At 42.4% G+C, this 24,879-nt stretch overlaps 1 protein-coding gene across 4 annotated transcripts in view; it reads left to right on the top strand.

The window, feature by feature from the left end:
* Positions 1-24,879, top strand: part of ADAMTS12 (ADAM metallopeptidase with thrombospondin type 1 motif 12) — a 248,924-nt gene that overhangs the window by 187,599 nt on the left and 36,446 nt on the right. For all 4 annotated transcript variants that reach the window (XM_061615943.1, XM_061615952.1, XM_061615934.1 and 1 more), the window contains 2 exons: positions 8,570-8,814; positions 15,707-15,848. In XM_061615943.1, coding sequence (XP_061471927.1) covers positions 8,570-8,814; positions 15,707-15,848 — 387 coding nt within the window. The remainder of the gene's footprint in view (positions 1-8,569; positions 8,815-15,706; positions 15,849-24,879) is intronic.

Genomic DNA, 24,879 nt, shown 5'->3' with positions numbered 1-24,879 from the left:
TAATATAAGAAATAAAAGAAGGTATAAAACTAAACTAAAAATCACACAGCATCTAGCACAGTGCATTACAATTGCTACAACAAGCAGAAAAATCATTAAGTGGTCCGCAAAGACCATCAGCAATTTTCATGTGGTCCATGGGGGGGAAACGTTTGGGAACCACTTCATTAGAAACAATCCAAAAGTAACATCAAAGCAATGGCTTTATTTGGACAAATTAAAAAGTGGCAAAGAAATTAGCAAGATTTTGAGTTTATCAAAACTTTTAATCAGGCTCACTGTTAAAACAAAAGTGAGGGCTGATCCCATTTTTCATTGGGCTAAATGCCAGTGGTGCTTCTTAATGTCTAGATTTCTTGTGATCTTGTACGTTTCTGAGGCAAGCAAACCCTGCTTCTTTTTTATGTCCTTCATATTTTGTTTTGTTTTGTTAGTGTAGCTCTCAGACCACCAGCGACTAATGCCTGGTACTGCAGTCCTAAAGGCATCTACTAGTCAGTTCCATTGATTTCCATGGAGCTTACTTCTAAATCAGTGGATTTAGGACTCAAACTAAAATCAGTTTCTGAAAAAGTGCATTCATGTTTTGCTTCTCTCCTTTGGCAAACTGCAATAAAAACCTGACAGGAGAGCATTAAAAATCCCACATCTGTTTTACTGCTATGTCAAAATTACATTCACCTGAAAGTACATACAGGCATAGCATTATTTGAGTGAAGTGACCACTCTAGTAGTACACTCACCATGTTCTGTTCAAACAATCCATTTTCTTTCCAGATTGAGCTCAGGAAAAAAGGTGGCGTGCACAGCACTGGCTGGCTGACACCTGTTTCACCACCCCCTCTTTTTAAAGTGATGATGTGCCTTTTTGAAAAAATGCAGCATGTGAATATTGAACTGAAAACAGTCATTTAGCATTCCATGCACATATGCATGCTGTATTTTAAAAAATGAACTTGTATAGCTCACCTGGATATGGAAAAAGGATAGCACTGATGAACCATGAAAGTACCGGTATCTATAATTTAAATTTCAAAGACTTGCCCTGTGAGAGAAGAGAACGCTATGGTTCCTGCTTTTATATTATGTTTGTACATACTCTCATTCTGTGATGACCTTAAGTTTTTAATTTCAGTCATCCCAATCAAAAGAGAGGTTCCTTTCTATTTTCTGTGTGCATTGCCAATGTAAATTGGCATGTACATGTCAATGCACATCATGATGTCCATCAAACCCTATTGAACCGGCTGGTGCATGTTTTAGTGTGAATGGGAGTGCATAACTGTACCGAAAGTCACTGCCTGTAGCTTACACCTAATAGCCCACATCTGCAGCTAGAAAGGGCCAATATTTGGAGCCATTGCTACTCATATAATATTGTAGTTATCAGTCTCTTCTTCAAGGCTCTTTCCCTAGGTTTTTCTTGGCATTTGATAATGAGCAACAGAGGCCTGACCAGTGGGCCCTGATGATCTTGTGGAATATGTCAGTTCTCCTTGCCAGAGTAGGGCAATAAAACCAGTCAAACCAGCAAGGCCAGCTCTTACATTAGGCAGAGTGAAGCAGCTTCCTCAGGTGGCAGACATTGCGGGGCAGGGAGTCCTGGAGAGTTGCCGAAGGATACAGTTGTGCCTGCTGCCTTCAGTGGTGGTGGTAGATGCTCTCTCTTTGCCAGTGTTGAAGTAAGGTTCTGCAAGTGTTGAAGTAAGGTAATGCAAGAGTGTTCACAACAACAAATTATATGACAGATTTGTCAATCCCTAAATATAGAAAAGCTTTCACGCTTGCTAGGTGCAATGCTTTACCGTCTGCACTTTTAGAAGGCAGATTTAACAAGGTTCCAGTTCAAGAGCGCTTATGCCCCTATGACACGGGAGATGTGGAAACTGTGGCATATGTGCTGCTGTATTGTCCTTTTTATTGGGACTCCCGACTTGATCTTATCACCCCAATTCTTCAAAAAATCCCAGGGAGATCTGATGCATTTCCTTTAGAATATTTACTCTCAGATTGGAACCCATAGGGTGGCAAGATTTTGTGTATCAGCAGTTACCTGTCAGAGAGTGATGATGGAATAATAATAATAATAGCTAACCTTTTGGGGCCTTATTGCCCACTAGGGTATTTATTCAACACCATTAGAGTCATATTATCTCATGTGGCATCTGTTTGTTTCTTTCTTTGTATACTGTTGGTATGTTTTTATAGTTTTAATATTTTATAATGCTGGTCTTTGACTGTAATAAATGATTGATTGATTGAAGTAAGGTTCAGTTATCAGTCTGGTTGGCTTTCATACATCAAATACAGTGGCCATGTGTTATAGAAGCCAGTCCACTATTTGAACGCTATCAGAGGCAGAGCTTGGAAAAGTTAGTTTTTTGGACTACAACTCCCATCAGCCCACTCCAGTGGCCATGCTGGCTGGGACTGATGGGAGTTGTAGTTTTAAAAACTAACTTTTCCAAGCTCTGATTCAGAGGATAGCCATCTGTTTCAAGGAGATGACTATGTGAAGGACTGTCTGGTCCGTCAGGCGGAATGATAAAGAACCATAAGAGAGGAGAGCAGGAGCCTTGGAGCTGCCTATCAACAGTGAGCACCCGGACAGCAGACTGAGCAGGCAGGCACCTGGGTCACGTGGTCAGTCTTCTTCATAATAGTGAGATATATTTAAATTTAAATGTTAGTAATTATTTCTAAATATGCATGTATACATATAAATTACATCCCATGAGCCTTGGCCCATGAGCGTCCCAATTGGAGGTCGGCCATTATCAAAGGTGCTATGGACTTTGAAGAAGCACGAGTACAGGGTGAAAGGGACAAATGAGCTAAGCGGAAGGCACGTCAAGCAAATCCACATCGTGACCATCTTCCATCTGGAAACTTACGTCCTCACTGTGGGAGGCTGTGTGGATCCAGAATTGGCCTCCACAGTCACTTACGGACCCACCGTTAAAGACTTTATCTTGGAAGACAATCTTACTCGGCCACAAGTGATCGCCAATGAAATGAATGACATCTCAACATATCTTTATGCCCTCCTCCCCTGCCCGCCTGCTCTCCTTTTTGGGGATTGCATAAGTGGCCACCCTGACATTGCATTAGTGGTGGTGGTGGGAATCTTGTCCATCTCAGGGAGCAAAAGGTTTTGAGCTATCAAGGGAAATTACAAAGAGCCAGAGGAGTGTTTGGGTTGATATGGGAAGTGATGCTTGCTTGCTTCCAGAATATACTACAAGACTCCAGCACTCTGCCATCAAAAAAGGGAAAGTGAACCTGTACAAGGAGGCAAGGGACATGAGGCAATACTGAATGTAATATTTATTGAATTTATTAAGGAGGATGTACTGGATCTGCTTTGATCAATAGGACAATAAATATGGTTGCCAGGTTACATAGAGCTGGGCTACATGACTCAGCCTCCTTGAATACGTGCCCCCATTACCGTCTGAAAACATCTTCAAGAGGGGTAACCATGTTAGTCCATTGCAGCAAAAATAACAGAGTCTTAGGGCACCAGACTAAAGCTTCAGTCTTATAAGCACTTACCTGGGAATAAGCCCATTTGGGAACTGACTTCTGAGTCGTCATGCGAGAAGAGAAGACTGAGGGGAGATATGAGAGCACTCTTCAAGTACATGAAAGGTTGTCACACAGAGGAGGGCCGGGATCTCTTCTTGATCATCCCAGAGTGCAGGACATGGAGTAATGGGCTCAAGTTGCAGGAAGCCAGATTTCAACTGGACATCAGGAAAAACTTCCTATTAGAGCCATACGACAATGGAACCAATTGCCTAGAGAAGCAGTGGGCTCTCTGACACTGGAGGCATTCAAGAGGCAGCTGGACAGCCATCTGTCGGGAATGCTTTGATTTGGATTCCTGCATTGAGCAAGGGGTTGGACTTGCTGGCCTTATAGGCCCCTTCCAACTCTACTATTCTATGCTTCTATGCATAGGAAGGGCCAGAGCTCAGGAGGAAGGGCTGTAGCTCACTAACAGAGCATCTGCTTTGCGTACAGATCTCCAGTAATTCCAGGTAGGGCTGGGAGAGAACCGTGTCTGAGATCCTGGAGAGCCACTGCCAGTCAGTGTAGATAAAGGTAAAGGTGTCCCCGCACTTGTAGTGCGAGTTGTTCCCGACTCTTAGGATGACATCTTGTGACGTTTATTAGGCAGACCGTATATATGGGGTGGGATTGCCAGTTCCTTCCCTGGCCTTTCTTTATCCCCCAGCATAGGCCAGGTACTCATTTTACCGACCACGGATGGATGGAAGGCTGAGTGGACTTCAACCCCTTTTACTGGAGATTTGACTTCCTCCTTCCGTTGGAATCGAACTCCAGCCGTGAGCAGAGCTTCGGCTGTGTTACCGCTGCTTAATAATAGACTAATTGTCTGTCTTGATATCAAGGAGCTTCCTCTGTTCCTAGGATTGCACTGTGAGAGGATGTATTATGACATCAGCATTTGTGGACAGTTTTGAGAAGTGGGCTTTAGTCCACAAAATCTAATGCTGCAATAAATATCTCTCTGTGATGCCACAAGGCTCTTTTTTGTTTTTCCTTTTGTTTACCCTGTGAAAAGCTTCTGTTCAACTTTTTAAGAACTTTCCATTTTTCCTTACTAGGCCTCGTGCGGGGAAATAAGGAGGAAAGCAGAAATCTTTGAGATGAGACACTATTGGGAAAAGCTCTTGGTGAAGCCAGAAGCATTTTTATATCTAGTGCTTAATTTTCTAAGATTAAGTGAGGCTTTTATTCTGGTCTGTGCTTATATTAAAAGGAGAGCGGAGTGTTGATGATTTTAGTTTTGTCATGCCGGGCACCTTCTTTTATCTGTGGGCTTCCAACTGCTCTACTGTTCTGTCGATTCACTGTGACTGTGTAAAACCATGTTGTGATAGCAGTCAGAGGCTGTACTTAAGCTATAAAGACTGTGGACATATTTATCAGAAACCTCTGAACCGGGGTATGCATGCAAGCTGCCATCCATTGCAAATGTAGGTCTGAAAAGGTTACTCTGTTTCTAGAATATTTCTATTGCAAATGTAGGTCTGAAAAGATTATTCTGTTCTATGGAACATCGTAATAAGGGAAAGAAATCATTGATCTAAAGCTGCCTACAAAACTTAGTAGATCTGATCCTCTCTGAAAATGCTTTCATTTAAAATGCTGCTGGAGAAGCATATTTTTCTGTATTTTCTAATCAAAGACACACCTGTTGAATCCTGCAGGGAAGACCTTCTTATTCCTTTAAAGCAGCCCTTGCCAACCTGGTGCCCTCCAGATGTTTTTTGACCTGCAACTCCCCCTCAGCCCCAGCCAACACAATCCAATGGCAATTTTAGTCAAAAACACCTGGGGAGTGCCAGGTTGGCCAAGATTGCTTTAAAGAAACAGTAGCTTCTTTCAAATGGACTCCTAACGCTGCGGAATTTATTGGCATTTGAAAAATACTCTGTGATTACTTTCCCCTTCCACACTTCTCAAGTATCCTGCTTACTGAGGGTCATCAAATTCTAACTAACCCGTGAGGGCTACATATTGTTAACAGCACTCAGAGAAGTTTCGTTGTTAAATCACTTCAGTGTGTAAAACTACAATATGGCAATAAAGACAAAGGTCTAACAATACATTACAAATAGGAAGCTGCCTTAGACTGAGTCAGACCATTGGTCCATCTAGATGCCAACTGGCAGTGGTTCTCAAGAGTTTCAGGCTGGGAGTCTCTCATCCAACCCTACTTGGAGATGCCGGGATTGAACCTGGGCCCCTCTGCATGTAAAGCAGATGCTCCACCACTGAGCTACAGGTTAGATCACTATGATAAGTTCATCTCCATAATCCCCATAGCTTCCGCCACCGGCAGACCTTCTCTTCCCTCCTATTCTTGTCCCAAATTATTTGTTTTACTTTGGATTTCTGTGGGTTGGTTCGTTTGTTTGACTGATTATTACATTTATATCCAACCTTTCCTCCAAGGTGCTCAAGGTGGTGTATAAACATAGTTCTCCCCCTCCCTATTTTCTGCTCACAACAACCCAGTGAGGTAGGTTAAGCTGAGAGGCAATGATGTGCCCAAGGTCACCCAGTGAGCTTCATGGCTGAGCAGGCATTTGAACCCTGGTCTCCCAGGTCATAGTCCAACACACTAACCACTTTGCCACACTGGCTCTCTGGGTTGCAGACATATTAACATTATCTGGAATAATCATCAGGTGATATCCAACATTAGTCATCCTCAACTTAAGTCAATTGATTCCAATGGGTGTATTCGAAGTGTGACTTAATTGGGTATCACCCATAATTATGTTTTGTCCTGAGTCCGATGAGAACTGAAACAAATTTGAGGAAAAGATCTCCTTGCTCAAATGGACTTGCACATTACTGAGTTTAGATTCTCTTAACTCAGACATTTTTAATACCATTTCTAGTTATGGGGGCTGGATTTTTGGGATTTGAAAAAGAAAAACTTTAATGTGAATGTGTTATGCTAATCCTTAAGATTATTGTCTTAAAATACATCAGCAAAACTTATTTAAATGTCCTTTCTTAAAAACAGCAACCCAAAGCATCAAAATGTGTATGTTTATATACAAAAAATTACCAGTTCTTTCTTTCTTGGGACTGCTGTATAATCTGCAGCTCCATATTAGAAGCAGCTGAGATGCTCTGAAGCTTGAGGGCTATTACACAAAATGCATTAAAAACCCTGCAGCTGATTAGCTTTGGACATATTATTATTATTATTATTATTATTATTCAAAAGCTACATGATGATGGATGATGATGGACTGCGTTCAAGTCAGTCCCGACTTATGGTGACCCTATGAATAGGGTTTTCATGGTGAGCTGTATTCAGAGGGGGTTTACCATTGCCTGCCTCTGAGGCTGAGAGGCAGTGACTGGCCCAAGGTCACCCAGTGAGCTTCATGGCTGTGTGGGGATTTGAACCCTGGTCTCCCAAGTTGTAGTCCAACACTCTATAGGTTTTGGGAAAAATGCAACGTTTGCTTGGAAATCATAAGTTGTTTCACCTGGCCAAGACTAAACAGATCAAAGGGCAGAAGGCATAAGTCTATCAAGGTGACTTTGTAATAAGGTGTGTTAGCTGCAGATAATTTATACCCAAATAAATCTGTTTGAAAAGCTGCTGTTTCATGGGGAATTTTTTTTGTATTTTAATGTAGAGTAATAATGGATCTGTTATTGTTGGCGCAGAGTGGTAAGCGGCGGTAACGCAACCGAAGCTCTGCTCACGGCCAGAGTTCGATTCCAACGAAAAGGAGGAAGTCAAATCTCCGGTAAAAGGGGTCAAGGTCCACTCAGCCTTCCATCCATCCGTGGTCAGTAAAATGAGCACCCGGCATATGCTGGGGGGTAAAGAAAGGCCGGGGCAGGAACTGGCAATCCCACCCCATATATACGGTCTGCCTAATAAACGTCGCAAGACGTCACCCTAAGAGTTGGAAATGACTCGCACTATAAGTGCGGGGACATCTTTACCTTTTGTTGTTGTATTCAACCATTTAATTATAACAAATGTTTTTGCAGTTCCCTGTTTGAATACTGTAGTAAATATTGGACCAGATGTACTAAACCAGGGCTCTAAGCATTTTAACAAATGGTAGAACAACGAAAGTAAAAAATTAAAATAATAAAATAAAAATCACTGAAGATCTCTCACATTTATTTGGGAATAGGAAAGGGATCTGTTGGCGGGCACTGCTTTGAAAACATTCCATTGACCTAACAGGCAGTATCGATTCAACTTCGTTCTTTGTCTGCTATCCATTGCTTTTACTGGTCCATTTTTTTCTTCCCCCCAAAATATCAACATTTGAGGGGCCCTGAGTGCTATGAAACTTGGCTTTTTATACACTTTCTCTTCTATGGGAAGGTGTGCTCCCATAGTCTTGTCTGCTTTTTGGTACTTCTAATCAGGCTCTCATTGGATACTCCAAAAGAGTCTTTCTTTCTCAGCTTGTCAGCTTCATCATATATGGATTTCCTCTTCCTTCCTATTGACAGTTCACATGGCACACTGGCTGGCTGTTATCTTGTACTGTACTCAACTTCATGAGAAAGCAATGCACTGTCTATTCCAGTTGTTTCTCAGGAAAATTACCTCTTTAGTTAGGAGGAGGAAACAAGGGGGGCAGTTTCAAACTACTCCTGTTTTACTGTTTGACTCATATATCTATAGCAGACTTTATACACTCATTCAGTAATTCTTAAGCATCTTCAAAGCAAATCTAAGCATGTGTAAATGATTTCAGCACATTGTAGGCATATTTTAAGCCATTATCTGGATCTTCCCATTACAGTGGCAAACATGTGTACACCACTTCCCAAACCAGCAGTGGAGAGTACTGGATGCAGAGTAAACAGGAGTGTCTGCACAGCCTTAGAATATACGATGATGGCTGGCTTAAGCAATATGTGAATGGCATCAGTCTTCTGTATATATTCTCAAAGGGCTAAAACCAATAGCTTTTGGGATTAGGCAAGGTGTGCTAGCATTATGTTGTTAAATCTGGAAAATATTTTTCCCCCTCCATAGGTTACGTTGATATCGGCCTGATTCCAAAAGGTGCAAGAAACATCAAGGTGGAAGAAGTGGCAGAAGCAGGGAATTTCCTTGCGTTACGGAGTGAGGATCCGGAAAAATATTACCTAAATGGAAGGTTTATTATCCAATGGAACGGAGACTACAAAGTAGCAGGAACAGTATTTCAATATGGAAGGAAAGGGGACCTGGAAAATCTCACTGCTCCTGGACCCACAAATGAATCATTGTGGCTACAAGTATGGAACTGTGGTGGCTTTAGCAATTGCTGTGGGGTTCGGGGTATGCGGCTCTCTATACCAGCGTTCCTCACTCTATGCCCTCCAAATGTTGGATCCCAGCCAGCATGGGTCAGGGAAGATGGGAGAAGGGGTAGCAGAGAAGGTTGATTCATTTCTCATTTAAAGGCAAGCCTACTTAATTCACACTTTCCAAAACACTTAGGGATGGGTGAGAAATTCAATTCAGTTCACGTTTCAAGCTGAATCGATCAAATTCACACTTTCCAAACCAGCATGAGAACTGAAACACAGCCATCCTTCGAAATTCGCATTTATTTGAATTTTGCAATGCAGTTTTCCTACCAGACAATGTTTACAAAAATGCATATGTTAGAGGAAAGTGTGCCCCAAAATGGATATATGAGTGAAAATAGCATACAAAAGTGCATTATATGATGAGAAATTGCTTGCAAAAATGTGTACATTAGTTAAAACTGCCTATAAAAATGTGTTTATTAGGATAAATTTTCACTAAAATGCTGGAGAATTTTCATGAGGATTTTTTTTTTAAAAACGCAAATTACTGCAGACATGGAGAACTGAATTTAAAACTGGATAAATAAGAAACTGAGAGAACTAAAATTGACAAGGATGGATAAAACTTCTCCCTATCTACTTTCTACACAACATGCATAATTTTATCCACCTCTGTCATGTCCTCCTTATTTGCCTTTTTTAAAAAAAAGCTAAAAGGCTCCATACATTGCAACCTATCGTCATAGGTGTGTTGTTCCAGCCCCATGATCATTTGCTTGCCTTTTTATACACCTTTTCCAGAATTACAGTATTTTGTGGCAACCAAAATGGTGCACAGTATTCCAAGTGTGGTCACACCACAGATTTGTATAAAGGCATTATTATACTGACAGTTTTATTTTTTGTATTCCCACAAAAAAGTTTAAAAATTGTATTGTTCATGATTCCCAACATGGAGTTTGCCTTTTTTCACTCAAGAGGATGAGCCTCGCTGTGCCTTTAGTATTTGTATAGAAGGCAGAATTTTGACTGGTGCATGGGGGTTGCCAACTTTGGAACCAGCCTTTAACAGTGGCTCAGCTGGCAGGAATGATCAGATAAAGCTTCTCAAAGACATGCAGATAAATGGTATTCTCTGTAGCTGCTGCAAATCAAGCTGTTGTTAGAAAGCAGAATGACAGGGGCCAGTTTAAAACTCTACAGGTGCAGCTTGTGTTGTAGGAATGAGAAAAGTTGTACCTCTTGAAATTCCTTCTTCTGTGCAACAAATAAAATACATTTGGGGAATCTGGATATTGTTGAACTCCAACTCTTATCATTACTGAACAGTAACAATGCTTGCTGGTGCTGATGGGAGTCGAAGTCCAACAATAACTCCATAGCCACAAATTCCCAACCCTGAAGTAAAGGTACAGAACAGCTTTCCCCTGCTTGCTGCCCTCTAGAGATTCTGGACTACAACTCCCATCTAGGGATAGGTGAATCTGTCAGTTTTGCTCTGAGTTTCTCATCTTTCAAGTCTTAAGTTAGTTCTCCTCATTTCCACACAAGTTTGTGATATTTTTAAAGTCCTCATGAATTCCAGTGTGAATTTCTCCTAATATACACATTTTGGCATGCTATTTCCCCTGACAGAACACATTTTTGTTTATTTTCACTAATACTTTAATGCATACTTTACCCTATTTTATGCATTTTTGTACACAAAATCTGCTTGGGGGGTTCCCCAACCCTTCAGAGTAGATTTGGGGATGGCACAGGGTGTATGCTTGGGAAGGAGAGATGGGAAATCCCATTGCACTAGTGCAAGAATTTATTTGAATACCGCCCATTACTTGGCATTGGAAAATTCACAGTAGTGCAAATTTCAAATGACAACTATGTTTTGGTTTGTATATAGTTTTTAGTGATGAAATAATGCTGGAACTCTGAGTCATCCAATGAATAGGAGATTCAGGACAGAGAAAAGAAGCTACTTCTTCATACAGCATGTAGTTCAACTATGGAATTCACTACCACAAGATCCAGTGGTGCCCACCAGCCTGGATGGCTTTAAAAGCAAATTAGCTTGTCTGTCAGTGGTTACCAGCCATGATGACTATGTATTGCTCCAGGATCAGGGGCAGTATGGGAGGTATTCAAGGCTAGTCCTACTCAGTGTAGACCAACTGAAGTTAATAGACATGACTAACTGAAGTTCACTCATTTCAGTGGGTACTCTGAGTAGGACTTTATGACTCTGACTTAGGGTTGCCAGGTCGGAACCATCCAAAAACCTGAGAAAACGGGGGCGGGCCCTAGTAATGTCATGGGCCCTAGTGACATCACGGGGCAGGCCCTGGTGATGTCATGGGGTGGGCTCTAGTGACATCACGGGGTGGGCCCTAGTGATGTCATGGGTGGGCCCTAATTATGTCATTAAGCATGATACATTAAGTATCAACCACAGTTGCTTGGAGCATACAATTAAAAAAAAAATTCTCTGATTGGAAATTAAAATAGAAATCTTACCTAAAAGAGGGTGTTCCCAAGTCCAGCTGAAGTGACAAGGTCATTCCTTCTCACAAGCTTAGGGAGCATGGATGCAAAATGGAAATGGACTGCCTTCGTCGGTCCCGAATAGGGTTTTCATGGTAAGCGGTATTCAGAGGTGGTTTACTATTGCCTTCCTCTGAGGCTGAGAGGCAGTGACTGGTCCAAGGTCACCCAGTCAGCTTCATGGCTGTCTGAGGATTCAAACCCTGGTCTGCCAAGTCATAGTTCAACACTTTTAGGGAACATTTAATCTAGCTTACTTGCTTCTGGCAAGAAGGGTTTACATGCCCTCAGGCCAGGCCATTATAGGAAGAAAGGAGCTTAGTGTTGCAGAGATGTTAGATGGGAGCACAGATGGATGCTGTAGTTTGTCATGGGTGGCGGGAACTCTAACTGCGAGGGGGAAACTACACTTCCAAGGATTCTTTGGGGGAAGTCATGCACTTTAAATGTGAGTTGGATGTGCATTATTTGTTGCTGTGAGCTGCTTTAGTTTCCTCTAGAAGCTAACAAGTAGGGCCCCAATACCAAAACAAAAAAATAAAAATTAACACATGGAAGGAATACACCAGGCATAGGGAACCATAGGACTTCCAGTTATGCCTCTGGTCCTGGGGAGTTGCAATTCAGAACCATCCAGAAGGCCTAAAAAAAAAAACAAGCAAAGTCCCCCCCTTTTTAAAAAAAAAATGAAATAAAAGAACATAAGGTTGCCAGTGGTAAACTTACCAGAGCCAAACCCACAACATTTTAAAGGAATTTATACACCTACACACCTGATCATGTGTAAACAATTAAATAGCTGAAGTTAGTTCAAAGCTTGTAACTAAGCTACAATCCAATACACACTTAGCTGGGAGTAACTACCATTGAACCCAATGGAGCTTACTTCTGAGTAGACATGTATTGGTTTGTAGTAAGAAGTGGGGGATGATTATATTGGATGGCAGTGGTGAAAACAACCCTTAATCCTCTGCTGAATTTTCCTCTGAGTAGCTGCTTTTTGTGTTTATTTATTTAAGGCATTTATACCCCACCCTTTAGCCAAAAGGGCTGGGAGACTGTTACTTGCGTCTGCTGTATAATGGCCAAAGGTGTTGCTAGCAGCAATGCAGTGGCAAATTCAGGAGTGCAGGGTCCCTTCATGAAAGTCACAGCCACACCCCTCCCACCTTTCCCTCTTCTGCTACTGGGTTGAGAATGAGATCCTTGCTAATGCATTCTTCCACAACAGAGGTCCCTAGGAGCCTATAGGCATGAAAGGGGAGTGTATTAGCTGCTGAGAAGAGTCTGCTCAGTGACTTACCTCCTTTTAAAGGACAAGGATGCATGTTAGAAGACTCTTCTAAGTGGCTAACACACTCCCCTGTCATGTTGATTGGCTCATAGAATGCTGGAAACACAGGGATTCTGCTGAGACCCTGCTCCCAAAAAAGTAAGGCATCTAAGACTCCCCGAGACCCTGGACGACTACACCCTTGTTGCTAAGTTCTTGAAAAACTCTGGGCAACAATCTGCATAAATGTATACAGTGCTTCTGGGCAAATTAAAATAGTGTGTGTACACACAATATATTTAAAGCATGTTTCTCCTTCCCCAAAGAATCCTGGGAACTGTTGTTTGTTAAGGGTGCTTGAAATTTTAGCTGTGAGGGGTAAACTACATTTCCACAATTCTTTGTGGGAAGCCGCACACTTTAAATGTACGGTGTGTATGCAGCCTGGGATCTCACTGGCACTGTAGTTTGCTGCCCTATGAGCAAAATAAAAATAAACATGTGTTTTTAAAAAATGGGGAGTAGCAGATCTGGGTCTAGCAGAAAAGACCCAGGGCTCAACCTCCCCTGATAATGCCCCTAGCGATTGCAGATTATTATAAATAATAATTAATGCAGTTTATAGCAAGCAAAAAAGACGGGTCTCTGCCCTGAGATGTTTAGAACAGAAAAATAAGATGAAGTCTTTCTTCTGGTTGACCCAATTCATTTTAGAGGAAAAGACTCTAAAGCCCATCCCAAGCCTAGTTACTCCAAAGCAATCCTCACGAAATTCAGTGGGCTTTCTCCCACCCAAGCGTGTTTAGGATTGCAGTCTTCATCCTGGAGGAAGAACATGCTTTCTTGGAAGTAACTATCATAGGAGGTTCCCAAAGGGGGCACAAGGCTGCAGCAAGTTTTTCTGAGTAAATGAACACTTACAGAGAAAGAAAGAAAGAAAGAAAGAAAGAAAGAAAGAAAGAAAGAAAGAAAGAAAGAAAGAAAGAAAGAAAGAAAGAAAGAAAGAAAGAAAGAAAGGGTGGAGAGCAATTTCTGGTTTCACCAGCCCATGTATCTCCACCCCGAGCAGAGAGTGAGTCTGCTACAGGCTGCTGGTGCTTGGGAGAAAAAGGCTCCCAAGCATGCAAGAGAAGAGGTGAGGGAGCCCTGGGATCAGTGAGGGAAAGAAGCGGAAGGGGGGATAGAGAAGGGGGAGGGAGAGAAATACCAATGTTTCTCACGCAAAATAAAAATAAATAAATAAACAGACAAAGAAATCAAAGGGGGAGGGGAGAAAGGGGAGGGAAGTCAAGGACAGGGAGAGAGGATGCCTCTAAATGCAGGGGGGAAGGTGGGATGCTATCCTGGGTGAGCTGGAGCTGGAAAAGAGGCAGCGCCCGATGTGTCATCCTCTTATTGCCTGCACTTGGAATGCCACTGCTCCCCGGCCACAGCTGCTCATCAGCTCTAGAGCAGCTAGAACTCCCTAAAACCCTCAAAGCCGGGGCATTTGCCAGCCAGCCAACTCACCTCCTACTTGCTCCAATTTGCTCCACGCCACGGAAGAAGCCTGGGTTCGGCTCTCATTGGGCCTCAGGGGCAGCCAATGAGAATGAGAGGTGGTGCTTGGGAAGGCAAATGGAGTCCTTCCCCTGAGGTGTGCACGTCTGCATGCAAAGGAGAGAGAGAGAGAGAGAGAGAGAGAGAGGAGGCAAAGCAGATAGAAGAAGCAAGGGGAAAATTGGCATCTGCATGACTGGCTCCTCGCTCCTGGGAGTCCACAATAGCTGGAGATTAAACAACATGGGGGCAATTCTGGCCAGAGGTGAGAAAAGCAGGGGCGGGGCCGGAGTCTCCGGCTGTTTGCCGGAGACCTGGCATCGCTACTCTGACTGCCAGTTGCTGAGGATCATGAGCAGGAGAATGCTGTTACCAATGTCCTACTTAGGGGCTTCCCGTAAGCATCCGGTTGGCCACTGTGAGAACAGCATGCTGGCCTAGATAGGGCTTTGTTCTGATCTGAAAGGACTTAAGTACTATATTTGGTCACACTATGGAAACCTTGTAGCAATATTATTCCCACTGCACTCACACGAAGCTCTGGTCTACTTCTCACTGAGTTGGTGTCTGGGCTCCTCTACTTTAAACTGCAGGGGGGCGGGGGGGGAGGAGGGAGATGACTGAATGCTTTTCCAAACAAACAAATAAATAAATCACAGCAGACAGAAAACAGATACCAGGGAGAAGATTACATTAGACCCAACATTTTCCTGGCCTGTATTTTTCTATGAGATATTTTTGGGACAAAGAGCATTCAGTCATGTGAACCCCCACCTGCAGTCTGAAGTGGTAAAGTCCAAGCACAAGCTCATAGTGCAGATGGCAAAAGATTACGTGTAGGAAAAGTTATCTAGGACTGGAGTCACTTATAGGTCAGAACAGACCATAACCAATCCTGACCAATTAGTGTATTGATATATTTTTTCTATCTCTAGAAAGAAGGTTTTTCCACTGTTCTTCAGGGGTGAGGAACCTGTGGCCCTTCAGATGTTACTGGATTCCAGCTCCCCATAGCCTCAGCCAGCATGGCTAATCACTAGGAATGGGGAAGAAATATGTTTCAGTTCTCATTTAGAGGTGAAATGATCAAATTCACACTTTCAGAAACAATATGAGAATCAAAACACAGTGTGCATAGAAATAAAAATAATACTGAAAATAACATACAAAAATGCATTATATTAGGTGAAATTATTTGAAAAAATGTGTGCATTGCTACAAAAAACTGCATACAAAAAAGTGTTTATTAGAAGATATTTTGCACTAAAATTCCAGTGAATTTTCATGAGAATTTTTTTTAAAGAAAATTGGAGAACTGAATTTATGAATGGAAAAATGAGAAACTGAGAGAATTGACGGATCCTTCCATCCCTAATAGTTAGGAATGATAGAAGTTGCAGTCCAACAACATCTGGGGGACACCAATTTCTCCAGCCCTGCTTTAGAACCTAAGATCTCTTGCTTTCCTGTTTGTCTGCTTCGTGCCACTTTGTGATCAAAGTTGAACATTTTTTTTCTGTTCAGCTCCTTTTTCAGGAGAATAACCCTGGAATAAAGTATGAGTATACTGTCCGTAAAGACTGCAGCTCTGAAAATGAAGTCGAAGAGCCAGAGTATTTTTGGCAATATGGAAGCTGGACCATTTGCAGCGTGACGTGTGGGAGGGGTAAGCAATATCAGTGCCGCTGTTTTCCTCTCTCTGCCCACTGCTTTGGCCTCGCCATTAATTATCTTAACAGCATGCTCATTAAGAAACAAATAGATTGCTCAGAAGTTGGCAAATGGAGTTTTATTAACACCTGGCTTGAACCATGTGCCCTTTGATAAGCTACTCTGTTAAAAAAAATCATCAACATGTTGAGAGCTACCCTGGATAGCTGCTAATCAATGATTAGTTGAATTTGCTGTAAAACAATTTAGCTTTGATGATTCACATATATGTGCACACACAGTGATGTGGAGAGCTTTTACCGTTTGATTTAATTAAGTGAAGATTTTGTTTTTAGATGTGTTATACTGCAGAAATCATCAATACATTCCTGCACTTTTTGAAGATAAACAGCATATGTAAAATAAAATAGTTAAAATACATGTTTATTTACTTACTAGTAGTTTGTTACCTAAAAGGTCTCCAAGCAACTTGCATTTAGAAACCTATAAAATAAGTACATTGTACCGTAGGAAACAAAATAATATAAAACATCAACATTTCACACAACATATAAAAAACAAAAAACAACCCCCTCCCTAATAACAGTGATTGGAACCTTTGACAGCATCACAACAATAAAGTAATTATACAGCCACAAGAGTGGCTGTATACTATAGCCAGCGGGGATTTTTCGCATTCCGCAATGTTAAATGGAAAATACCCCCCATGCCATTCTGATGCTTCCCATAAGCTCATTTCAAAACAAAACCTTACATAACTTATAGTTCTGAACTCAGAACGCTTGCTTAACAACCCTGTCAATTTTCATGGCGATACACAAAACAGTCAGAGATAATCGAGAGTTCAAAGTCTAAAAAGAGAGAGAAAAAAACAGAGCCCTTTTGGACTTTTTTCTGCTAGTTCTCATAATCTGTTGAAATTCATTAAAAATCAACCATGTTCACAGAGTACCTGTAATCCTAATACTGACGTTGCCCCATACTCTGACCTTCATCTGCTGCAGTTTAAAAGTTTAAAAAATGCCTGGCTGATTTTTAATTTAATAAATTTTGGCTGGGACCCAATCATAGCACAGAGCATGCTCAGTAAGGACCAACTGTCAGTGTTCTAAAAGCCTCATAGCTGCTGGGCTTGGCTAATAAGAGGGCCACACCCACACCAGACTTGATTTCGCTTGAGACAGTCATGGCTTCCCTCAAAGAATCCTGGGAAGTGTAGTTTGTGAAGGGTGCTGAGAGGAGACTCCTATTCCTCTGAGAGAATGGTTTAACAGTCAGCCACTCTGACTGAAGGTCTGTGAGAGAAACAGGGCGTCTCCTAGCAACTCTCAGCACCCTTCACTAACTACACTTCCCAGGATTCTTTGAGAGAAGCCATGATTGGCTTTGAGCCATGGCTTTGAGAGAAGCCATGATAAATTGTTTTAAATTGTTTTTAAAAGATGTGTTTTTAAATTTGTATATTTGTTTTTAATGTTTTTAGTTATTGGTAAACCGCCCAGAGAGCTTCGGCTATGGGGCGGTATATAAATACACTAAATAAATAGAGAAATAAATAATGATTGTCCAAAGTGTAATAGAGGCCTGGTGTGGATGTGGCCAGGGACAGCTTTGTTTTAAATTTGGGTGGGAGGTAGGGTTGCCAGGTTCAGGGCCTGAGACTGATCCTGTATCTTTAGGAGAAGAGAAAGTCAGCCAAGTGCTGGTGTTCTTGCAACATTGTAATGGGAAAAACCACAAGGTAGAATTGTCCCTTCCCCCTGCCCAACTGTGAAAGGTACAGAAGACGTCTTGGTTGGCAGGCCCAGCCTGGTCAGTTTTACCTATCCTAATCATGATTGCATAGGAGTATATCCGATTCAACTCAATAATCATACAAATGATCAGACCTGCCTTTTCCCTCCTTCCCCTTTCCTCTCCCTTTGTCCTCCCCTCTTCCTTCTTCCGCTTCCCTGCCCACTCCAGCCCTCCGACCCTCCCCCCCAGTCAGTTTTACCTATCCTAAGCATGATTGCACGGGAGTGAATCCCACTGAACTCAATAATCAATAAACATGCAAACTACCACATCTGTCCTTCTTCTCCCCTCCCCCTCCTGCCTGCTCCCCTCCCAGTCCTCCCCTCTGCCTTTCCACCCCTCCCGCCTCCCTCTCCTCCCTTCCCCATCCCCTGTGGTCAGTTTCACCTATCCTAAGCATGATTGCCTGGTGTGTGTGTGTAAATCCCACTTAACTCAATAAGCATGCAAATGATCAATCCATTCTCAGCAAACTTGCACAGGATCCCATTTATTACCTCCCGGATTAAAAAGCAGGGAAATTCACTAATAGGCAAAAAACCTTGCGGTTTAAGAATGTACCTATAGCCCACAGATATTTCTACCAAACTTTAAAAAGCAGGGAAATTGGGCAGCTATAGTGAATGCACCAGGGGAGCAGGAGACCTGAACTCCTCTCTGAGATATTGTACTGCCCTACAAAGTTGTCAAAATGCAAACACAATTTGGGTTGGTCTTTCACAGTCCAATCCACTTGCTGTGTAGCTTGGAAGAATTTGGTAACGTGCCTCTGAGCATATGGTGAGTGGTGGCAGCACCTGTAATCAGCCCAAATAATAGAAGATATGTCCTGTGCTGATCTTGTTTTAGCCGGGAGGAAGCAACATTATTAAGACAGTTGATATAGTTCAGATGGTCACTTTAAATATGTCTGATTTACTTTGCAATTTTAGTAATAATAATAATAATAATTTAATTTATGTGTCGCCTATCTGGCCAATGGCCACTCTAGGCGACGTACAAATCAGTTGCAGTAAATGCAGCACAATAAAATACACATAAAATACAATATAACAAGGAAACTATAAATAGGAATGATAACAGTTCAGAGTAATAGGCAGTTAGTCCTGAAAATTAACCCTCCCCGGAAGTCCCAAAGGCCTTTCTGAAAAGCCAGGTCTTCAAGGCTTTGCGGAATACATTCAGGGAAGGGGCATGCCGAAGATCGTACGGGAGGGAGTTCCAGAGAGTGGGGGCCACCACTGAAAATGCCCTCTCTCTAGTCCCCACCAACCTAGCTGTTTTAGTTGGTGGGACTGAGAGAAGGCCCTGAGTGGCTGATCTTGTTGGGCGGCATAATTGGTGACGCTGGAGGCGCTCCATCAGGTAAACTGGTCCGAAACTGTGTAGGGATTTAAAGGTTAGTACCAACACTAACAAAGGTTAGTGAAGTTTTCTATAGGAAATCATTTTCTTTTGCTTTTGTTTCTATGAATATGTGAAGTACAGCAACACTTTGCAAAATTTATACTAAAAAGACTCCAAACATAATTGTGGAATAATGGCTCTGACATCTGCAAAATAATCTCCAGTGGACCTCAGAAGTGTCTCAATTTGCACAAGATAAAACAGTGGGAGGCGAAATATATTCTAGCAAAATTCTAGGTGTGCCCTATGTTTTTAATTGATTGTGAACACCTTGCCTTAAATAAAGTGGTTTAAACATAGCAGGCTGAAAACATGCATCCTCTTTTTTCCAACAACTAGAGCCATTGCTAAAGTAGCAGCATATTGTAATCAGTCTGATTTTACATTAAACTGCAGTTTCAGGTCCAACTGTTAATGCACCCAAAATAGAAATAGACCATAACCTCCAGTTTGAAACAAAAAGGCTATATTCACCATCATATTTATTTATTTATTATGAGATTTGTTAGTCGCCCATCTGGCTGGATAGCCAGCCACTCTGGGCGACGTACACGATAAAACAGTATATAAAACAGTTAAAAATTTAAAAACACAGTAAAACTAGCCCATTCCAAAAGCCTGCCTAAAAAACCAGGTCTTCAGGGTCCGGCGGAAACTCATTATAGACGGGGCATGGCATAGATCATTTGGGAGAGAGTTCCATAGGGTGGGGGCCACAATTGAGAAGGCCCTCTCTCGAGTCCTCACCAGTCTAGCTGTTTTGACAGGTGGGATCCATAGAAGGCCTTTTGAGGCTGATCTTGTTGAGCAGCATCCCTGTCGATGCTGGAGGCGCTCCTTCAAATAAGCTGGGCCACAACCGTATGGGTTTCAAAGGTTAAGACCAACACCTTGAATTGGGCTCGGTACACAACCGGTAACCAATGCAACTCCTTCAACACAGGAGTGATGTGATCTCTACGGCAGCTGCCTGTAATCAGAGGCGCCGCTGCATTTTGTACCAGCTGTAACTTCCAAACCGTTTTCAGGGGTAACCCCACGTAGAGCGCATTACAGTAGTCTAGGCGAGTGGTGATCAGGGCATGTACCACTGGTGGGAGCAGATGATTGGGGAGGTAGAGGCGTAGCCTCCGTATCAGATGGAGTTGATACAGAGCTGCCCGACTCACAGCTGAAACTTGAGCCTCCATGGACAGCTGGGAGTCAAGAATGACCCCCAGGCTACGGACCTGGTCTTTCAGGGGCAGTCGTACCCCATTAAGCACCAGGTCTATATCTCCCAATCTTCCCTTGTCTCCCACAAACAGCACCTCGGTTTTGTCAGGATTCAGCTTCAGCTTATTCCTTCCCATCCAGCCACTCACCGACTCCAGACATTTGGACAGGGTTTCCACAGCCAACCTTGGTGAAGATTTAAATGAGAGATAGAGCTGTGTGTCATCCGCGTACTGATGACACTGCAGCCCAAATCTCCTGATGATTGCTCCCAGCGGCTTTATATAGATGTTAAAAAGCATTGGAGAAAGGATAGACCCCTGTGGTACCCCACAAATGAGGGGCCAGGGATCTGAGACCTCCTCCTCCAGTGCTACTCTTTGGTACCTCCCAGAGAGGAAGGAATGGAACCACTGCAATACAGTGCCCCCAATACCTAACCTCTGCAGGCGGTCCAAGAGGATACCGTGGTCAATGGTATCGAAAGCCGCTGAGAGATCGAGAAGGACAAGGAAGGTGCATTCGCCTCTATCCCACGCCCTTCTCATATCATCTACCAAGGCAACCAAGGCTGTTTCAGTCCCATGTCCTGGTCTGAAGCCCGATTGAAATGGATCTAGATAATCCGTTTCTTCCAAGTGTGCTTGCAGCTGTTTAGCCACCACCCGCTCAACTGCCTTGCCTAAGAATGGCACATTTGAGACTGGGCGAAAGTTGTTCAGATCTTGAGTGTTCAAGGAGGGCTTTTTTAAGATTGGTTTTATTATCGCCTCCTTGAGCACTGATGACATTAACCAATAAATAAAAAGGCTTTGAAATTAATAAAAATAAATTTGACACAGATTTCTAGGATGAATAATGAGGGAAATAAAATTTTCTAGTTTAGATTCTCTGTAGAAACATTAGTAACACAGGAAAGAAGCAAAGTAAGAAGAACACCAACAAACATACAAAAATATAATTCTCCATCTTTGGAGATGGCAGGTGTTGCCACCACTCACCATATGCTCAGAGGCACATGTTACCAAATTCTTCCAAGCTACACAGCAAGTGGATTGGACTGTGAAAGACCAACCCAAATTGTGTTTGCATTTTGACAACTTTGTAGGGCAGTACAATATCTCAGAGAGGAGTTCAGGTCTCCTGCTCCCCTGGTGCATTCACTATAGCTGCCCAATTTCCCTGCTTTTTAAAGTTTGGTAGAAATATCTGTGGGCTATAGGTACATTCTTAAACCGCAAGGTTTTTTGCCTATTAGTGAATTTATATAGCACTTTTAGAGTCTTCAGAGTAAGGGGAGGCTGGTGAAGTAGTTTGCAGTAAGCACTGGCTGCCACTATGGAGAAATCAAGGAGGGAAGGAAATTCCCATCCTGGTCAGAAACAGACCCTAGATCAGTGATTCTCAAACGGTGTGCCACGGCACACTGGTGCGCCACAAGAGGTGGCTAGGTGTGCCTCGAATATTATAAAAGTATATTTTAAAAATGAGAAGAAACCTATTTGTATAGAGATTTATTGCATCCATGATTAATTAATTTATTCATAGTTTAAAATATATTAATATATTTTTAATTTTGTACTCGAAGTGTGCCAGAAAATTTGTATATGTTTTACACTGCGCTGCGAACCAAAAAAGTTTGAGAACCACTGCCCATGATAGATAGTAGAAGAAAGCAGTGCCTCCATCAGCCTCTTGCAAGCTTGCCTTGCTGACTGTCTAACTACCCTGGTTGGATCTCAGTAGGGTAGCCAATCAGCAACCAGACACTTGCCTGCTGCTGACCGAGGCACTTTCCTCTCTGCTGTCATGTCCTGTTAATTTCTGGTAAGGATGGAAAGTCACCTCTCACTTTAATCGCCCTACAACTGCTTTTTCTAACTAGCAAACTACTTCATCTGCTATTGTTATTCAAAGCCCTTTGCATGCAATGGTTCATTGTCCTACTCCCCTTCTCTGGCATGTCTGCAAGGAGAAGATTGGACGTTTCCACTTCCCATTTCAATTAACTACAGTTTAGAGTCATGTCCAAGACCTAAACTGTGGTTCATCTTAACTATGGTCTGAGCTTGGATGTCAAAACAAGCTGTGGTTATTGAAAGCTTCTGAAGTCCTCCTCCTGGTTGTGCTGGGGGGGGGGAGTACTGTCATGAGCCTCGCAGTTCTGACAGGGTCTGGGCTGGGGAGGAAGCAGAGGACGCTAGTCAGCTGGAACTAGGGATGGGATCAGCATTTTTGTGCTGGTTCGATTTTCGTTCCGTCGAACTTCCAGTACCGCTCCGTAAGGGATCAATATTAGCTATTTGGGATAAATACCAATTCAGTTTTTCCATCCACAAAACTATAGATATCAATATCGATATTTTTAAAAATATCATTTTTCATTGATTTTTTTAAAATATCGATATGTTCCTCAAAATATCGATACTGACATTTTGAGGGAAATATCAGTATTAATATGAATATTTTTGAGGAAAATATCAATATTACTATTGATAATTTTGAGGCAATTTTTTTTAAAAAAATCCACTTCAGCTGCAAAAAAACGCTAGAACAAAACCTGATCCATGAGGACAAAAAAAAAAAGTGAATAAATAGGAAATCCAGTGTCAGATTCGATTTTTGTGAAATTCGAGCACATCCCTAGCTGGAACTAACCAGGAGGAAGGATGAGGATTCAGCCCTCTTGACTCTGGATGTTAGGGAAGAGGTGGCAGAGCCTCCAGCTCTTATCCCCACCCCACCCCCAGAGCTTCATTGGGGGCTGGGGGAGTCATTAACCAGTTGGGAGGGGCAGCGGAGGAGGAGGAGCCAGGGGTGGCAGGTCACTGTTCTGTCACCAAAGACTTACCACCTCTTTCATCTTTGCGAGCAGTTGCAACCCCCCTCCCTGCAGAAGTGCCTGCTTGCAAGCACAGTCTTTTCACAGGGGCTGACAGTCATGTGAGTGAGCTCGCCACAGTTTGCTCTTTTAAAGCTAGGGGGGAAGAGCATGGCAACTTATTGGGACATCTCTGTTGCTATCTCCCTGTCTTGGACTCTGAACCCTGCTCTTAGCCTCTTGCTTTGTGACCCTTTATAGCCTAAGCCTATCTCTGAACCTGCATTGAGCGCCCTTGAATAAAGCTCTCTCTGCTACTGTTTGAAAGCAAGAGCCTTTGTCATGGTGCTTTGGGACAGCGAGCCAGGACAAGTAGTGTGTTAACTCTATATTGATAAATATAGGCCAGTATTTCAGTAATATTTGCAACTATTTTGTTGCAATATTATACTCATACTGTAACTGAGAGACTGCTACTGAGCATTAATAGCTTAGCGAAGGTAATCTAAAGAGTCTGTGGTGAAGATAAAATTTGTCCCACAGCCTGCACCAAGTTTTTTTGCTACACGTTTAAATGCTACTTTAATTTTCTTTGGATTTATTTTGTTCTTGTAAATAACTGAATACCCTTTTCAGGTTACTTTAACAAAGGGAAAGAGATTTTCTAGAACATAGGTAGCTGACCTGTTGTCTTCCAGATATTTATTGGACTACAACTCCCATCATCCCTGACTATTGGCCACACTGGCTGGGGCTGATTGCAGTTGAAGTCCCAACTACATCTAGAGGGACACAGGCCAGCTACCCCCTGCTCTAGAAAGAAGTGCCTTATGATGAACTAGCTTTTTTTTATTGATAGAGGCTCTGTGTATGATGGGACAAAATTCCACCAGTGCAGCTTTTCCTGACTTGATGTTCTGGAAAGTTGCATCTGTTGAATTTCTGCCTGTTCTGCAGAGCCTCTGGAAAAAAGAAAATATGGTATCCTGACCTGCAGACCTAAGATTTGAGGCTTCTGTAAACTATGTAGCAAATGTTCAAATTTGTTGAGGTGTTCCAGGGGGCTTTCTCCGTTCTGCTTAATTGGAAACAGAATGTAAAACACGTGTAACCATGGCCATGGATATATCTCACTATGAATGTGGCATCATCCAGATTTGCAGTGCTTCTTCCCTGTAACATGAGAGCTATTCAGTCCTATTTTATTAATATGCTGCTGCACTAATCTTGCTCGATCCTAGGCTTGGTACTTTCCTCTGCTTCCTAGTCATTTCATGAGGATAATTACTTAACTACCCTAAAGGAAATTGCCTAATGATACGTTAGGTTGGATGGCTGATTAAGACGAGTCCTGGTTTTCTGCTCTCAATTAAATTAATGGATAAACAATTAGCTGCCTGCCTGGTTCAAAAATACAGTGAAAATTGGGCATTGATCCTTGTTGCTGAGGGTCATGCAACTGATCAAAAAACAACCCATCCTGGTCAGGATTCTTTCCTTTTGCCAGGAAAGAAGAGGAAGGGGTTACTCCACAAATACACTTCGTTTTCAAGTGTATATATGTACACCTGAACAGAAGCTTTTACACTGCCCCCCCAAAAAAAACAAACCTTGATTCCATCCTCTGGTTTATCTGTTTAAGTTCTGCCCTCTAACCCTGAGGGATCTGGCTTATAAGAAGACCCCTGCTAGAGCAGATCCAAGGTTCGTGAAGTCCTCCATTTTGCGTCTCAGAGTGGCCAGCCTGATGCATCCAAGAAACTCACAAACAGGGAGTGAAGCCAAT

This window comes from Rhineura floridana, chromosome 1 (genome assembly GCF_030035675.1).
Source record: "Rhineura floridana isolate rRhiFlo1 chromosome 1, rRhiFlo1.hap2, whole genome shotgun sequence".
Classification (NCBI taxonomy): Eukaryota; Metazoa; Chordata; class Lepidosauria; order Squamata; family Rhineuridae; genus Rhineura; species Rhineura floridana.
This window is presented reverse-complemented; position numbering and strand designations above follow the sequence as displayed.